Genomic DNA, 5,000 nt, shown 5'->3' with positions numbered 1-5,000 from the left:
AAGGAAAGAGAGAATGCTTTATGTCCTACAGGCTAATTGCTTTGCCTCTTAAGGACATGATATGGGTTATATGATAATTAGAGTTGTACGCCCTCATGGCTTTTGACGAGATAAACAAGTGTATGCGTGTTTAGGTGGTATCAGCCATCTGCACTTATGGCAGAATGGCCGAGGTCTTTAACGTGCCATTGTGGTAACACGGGGGTAGGACATGGCTTCCGTCTCTGGGTGTGCACATAAAGTTGATCCTTGTTAATCCCGGCCCGAATTCGAACCAGCGACCTTTCGATCACAAGTCCAGTGCTATACCAACTGAGCTACCGGGCCCCCTATATGTCAAAGACTAAGGTCATGTTTTTTTGAAAGGGCGGGCACATTGCACAGAAAGAGAAGTGGTTCTACGGGGGGATGGTCTTGAGATTGTGAACTCGTTTAAATATCTCGGTGTAATCCTCTCCACCCAACTGAGCTGGAACATTGCCGTAGAAGAAAAGACAACCATGGCGAAAAAGGGAGTGATATAAATCGTTAGATTATTGAACAGAATAGGCTGCCATTCGGCAAAGGTGTTCTTCAATCATTGTTTGACGCACGGATCGCCCCGATGTATGGCTCAGAGCTATGGGGATATGGGAAGTTTGACTTTGTAGAAAGGGTCCATCTTTGTGTGTGTGTAATACGTTTCTGAAAGTGACCATTCAAACTCCAAACAATATCGTGAACGGTAAACTTGGAAACTGTATATAAACTCTGTGGTCAGATGTGAAATACTGGTTTACACTGCTTATGTAATTTAGCATCCAAGGGTCACATGAATTGGGTTTCGTATGTGCAGAGTATGTTATGATGTAGTGGATTTGCTGTTGTGTGGATGTACTGAATGGTTGGGAACGAAAAATGTTTCTTACGAGAGTTTAAAACGCGATTACAGGATCGATTTTGTCAAGAATGGTGTTCCTATTCAGAAAACAGCGGACCTTTTGACATTTATAACTGTTACAAAACATGCCTGGAGAAAGAGAAATATATTGAATCGATTGAAGACATTAAGTACAGGATTACTCTGACTCGTTTTCGCGCAGGAGTATCTGAAATCAACGCTCACAAGTTACAGTACGCGCCGAACGGAACGACTAGAAACTGCCCTTTCTGTACTGATGATGAAGAAGATGAACACAATGTTGTATTTTTATGCCCCTTTTATAAAGATCTTCGAGTGAAATACTTGAAAATATCGAAGTCTAAACCGCTGTACCAGCAGCTTGTGTATATCTGTGGAAGTCATGATGATAATGTGATGAACAGCTTCAGCAGATTTGTGTTCTTGATGTTACAGAAAAGATAGACCCTTATTAATCAGGTTCAGTGATATGTCATTTGCGACACGGGTTTTAATGTATTTGTTGAGTTTTATGCGTACATTGATTAACAATATAACTGTGCATACAATTTACGTTGTTGTAACCGTTAGTGTAAGAGGCTGTGGCCTTAGACAATTAAAGATGTGTTCTTGTTATTTTTCTTGTTCATTCTCTCTTCCTCTCTAAGTTTGGTGGAGGGAGATTGCGCAGACCGCTAGTCAAACAAAACAACATCATAATGGGTATATGCATCTTGCCTACTTTACAAGGCAACTACAAATACAACGAAATTAAGAAAACCAACGATGATTTGAAGAAAAAAAGCAACCCACACAACACCCATGATATGTGGCGAGCCCAGACGGTGATGTCTCGGACAGGGTACGTCCTGCCCAAGTCCACTTCCCACCATAGGTTTTGATCGATCGGCGACCCTTCCTGTGTGTGGATGCAGTTGTTGGCGTCATAGATCCCTGCCGTGTTGCCGTTAGCAGCATTACTGGACGGTCCTTGACCACCGTGCTTGTCGATCTGTCTGTAGGTCTTGTTCATCGCCACGTTCACTACACACACATCCACACACACACACACACACACACACACACCCACACACCCACACACACACACACACATCCACACATCCACACACACACACACACACACAAACACACACACACACACACATATACACACACACACACACATACACAACACACACACACACACACACAGACAAACATACACACACACACACACACACACACACACACACACACACACACACACACACACACACACATGTACATGTTGTACTGCTTTGGTATACGATATCAGGCAAATCTAACGGTTGTGTTGTCATTTACAGCAACACAAACGTGTGTCCATTCATGAAAACAATGTTTTTAATGTCCAAAGTAAGAACAGGCAGCTTTTTACATTTAGTCAAGTTATGACTAAATGTTTTAACATCGAGGGGGGAATCGAGACGAGGGTCGTGGTGTATGTGCGTGTGTGTGTCTGTGTGTGTGTGTAGAGCGATTCAGACTAAACTACTGGACCGATCTTAATGAAATTTGACATGAGAGTTCCTGGGTATGAAATCCCCGAACGTTTTTTTCATTTTTTTGATAAATGTCTTTGATGACGTCATATCCAGCTTTTCGTGAAAGTTGAGGCGGCACTGTCACGCTCTCATTTTTCAACCAAATTGATTGAAATTTTCAAGCAATCTTCGACAAAGCCCGGACTTCGGTATTGCATTTCAGCTTGGTGGCTTAAAAATTAATTCATGACTTTGGTCATTAAAAATCTAAAAATTGTAAAAACAATAAAAAATTTATAAAACGATCTAAATTTACGTTCATCTTATTCTCCATCATGTTCTGATTCCAAAAACATATAAATATGTTATATTTGGATTAAAAACAAGCTCTGAAAATTAAATATATAAAAATTATGATCAAAATTAAATTGTCGAAATCAATTTAAAAACACTTTCATCTTATTCCTTGTCGGTTCCTGATTCCAAAAACATATAGATATGATATGTTTGGATTAAAAACACGCTCAGAAAGTTAAAACAAAGAGAGGTACAGAAAAGCGTGCTATCCTTCTTAGCGCAACTACTACCCCGCTCTTCTTGTCAATTTCACTGCCTTTGCCATGAGCGGTGGACTGACGATGCTACGAGTATACGGTCTTGCTGAAAAATGGCATTGCGTTCAGTTTCATTCTGTGAGTTCGACAGCTACTTGACTAAATGTTGTATTTTCGCCTTACGCGACTTTTTTTTTTTTAAAGCCAAAGGGGATGTCTGTACTTTTGAATTTACATTTTAAGGACACTGTTTGATGAAATAAAAATGTTGTGCAATTCCATTGGAATATGCAAAAGCTACCCCACTTCGTCTCGAAACATTACTCTAGTATGCACTGATAGCGATAGATGATTTGTGAACGTCAATGTATTCAAATGTATAACATCATGAAAGCCGGGTCACAACACACACAATCTTAAGATGTTTAGATTACATTCATAGTCTCATTAATTGAGCTGTTGTTGGAATTGTTAATCATAAGGACATTTTATTATTTTAATTGTAGTTGTTGTTTTTTGTTTTTGTTTTTTATGAATTCATAGACTGACGAGGAGACGAGCAAGCCTCGTGATAATGTCCCAACTTTTGGTGTACCCCTTACCTCGTTCTAACGTCTCCTAGATTAACAGAAAATAACACAAAATTAGTAGGCAAACACTTTGAATGCAAAATAAACACAGTTATCGGTGATAAGCAATCTTCTTTGAGAGAGTACGAGATAGATAGAGAGAGAGAGAGAGAGAGAGAGAGAGAGAGAGAGAGAGAGAGAGAGAGAGTGAGAGAGAGAGAGCGAGAGAGAGAGAGAGAGAGAGAGAGAGAGAGAGAGAGAGAGAGAGAGAGAGAGAGAGAGAGAGAGAGAGAGAGAGAGAGAGAGACACAATGACATTGACAATGACAAATGACAAATTCTTTATTAACAAGGGTAATGGCATAAGCAAACAGGTGCTTTTTAACATCCAGCCCTCGCCCATGGGAGGGTTTAATCTAATGATAATACGTTTTAAAAAAATGTTGGAATATCAATTAAAGAAGTAATAAAAACAAACGACGAACAAGCAAACGATTAACAAACTAAGCAAACAAACAAAAATATACATACAAACGAACATAACATATTATTGTCAAGGTCAAAAAGAAAACAGTTTCAAGCAAGCGAAAACGTGTACAACTTTGAGGGAAGAAAAATTCCGTGAACTGACGAATCAAAGGAACAACTACGTTGCAAGTAATAACAATGTAGCATCGTTACATAAGTCACGTCATGAAATAATTAGGTACATTTATCTACTGAAACGTTTACAAGGTAAAAATAAGGCATCAGAAATATGAACTTGTTCAGGCTAAGTGAGAACGAAATGTGCCATCTATAAGGAATGAGAAATATCTGCCTTAAAAAGTCTTGGCATTGACGGAATGTCTGAGACCGCTTGGAAGTGAATTCCAAAGATTAGTCCCCGAAAAGAGTAGGCTGGACTTAACAAGATCTATACGAGGCCGAGGAGCATACATTTGTGTCGGGTCTCTCAAATTGTGGGAAGTGAATTGAGAAGAAAGAGGTGCAGGCGCTCTTCGAATTATGAGTTTATGCATCAAAACGCCTTTATTGTACATGAGTCTTGATTTAGGAGGAAGAATGTTTAAAAGTGTATAGTCTTCGTTGGAAACCGAGACTTGTAATAAAATAACTGTGATTGCTCTTTTATGTATACTAAATAAAGGTTTCAGAGTTTTTGCACTCGCACAATCCCATAGTGTTGAGAGAGAGAGAAAGAGAGAGAGCGAGAGAGAGAGAAAGAGAGAGAGAGAGAGCGAGATAGAGAGAGACAGAGAGAGACAGAGACAGAGAGACAGAGAGACAGACAGACATACAGACAAAACCAGAGACAGAGAGACAGAGATACAGGCAGAGAGAGACAGGCAGACAGACAGGCAAACAGACAGAGACAGAAAGAGACAGAGACAGAGACATAGAGACACAGAGAGAGATAGAAAGACGGAGACAGAGATAGGAGAGAGAGGATAACAAGCAGCGTATGTATACG

The 5,000-nt window shown here is 39.8% G+C and overlaps 1 protein-coding gene across 2 annotated transcripts in view; it reads right to left on the bottom strand.

The window, feature by feature from the left end:
• Positions 1-5,000, bottom strand: part of LOC138965705 (platelet endothelial aggregation receptor 1-like) — a 38,177-nt gene that overhangs the window by 27,371 nt on the left and 5,806 nt on the right. For both annotated transcript variants that reach the window (XM_070337882.1, XM_070337881.1), the window contains exon 2: positions 1,694-1,924. In XM_070337882.1, the coding sequence (XP_070193983.1) occupies positions 1,694-1,924 (231 nt within the window). The remainder of the gene's footprint in view (positions 1-1,693; positions 1,925-5,000) is intronic.

Source organism: Littorina saxatilis, linkage group LG4 (assembly GCF_037325665.1).
Source record: "Littorina saxatilis isolate snail1 linkage group LG4, US_GU_Lsax_2.0, whole genome shotgun sequence".
Classification (NCBI taxonomy): Eukaryota; Metazoa; Mollusca; class Gastropoda; order Littorinimorpha; family Littorinidae; genus Littorina; species Littorina saxatilis.
This window is presented reverse-complemented; position numbering and strand designations above follow the sequence as displayed.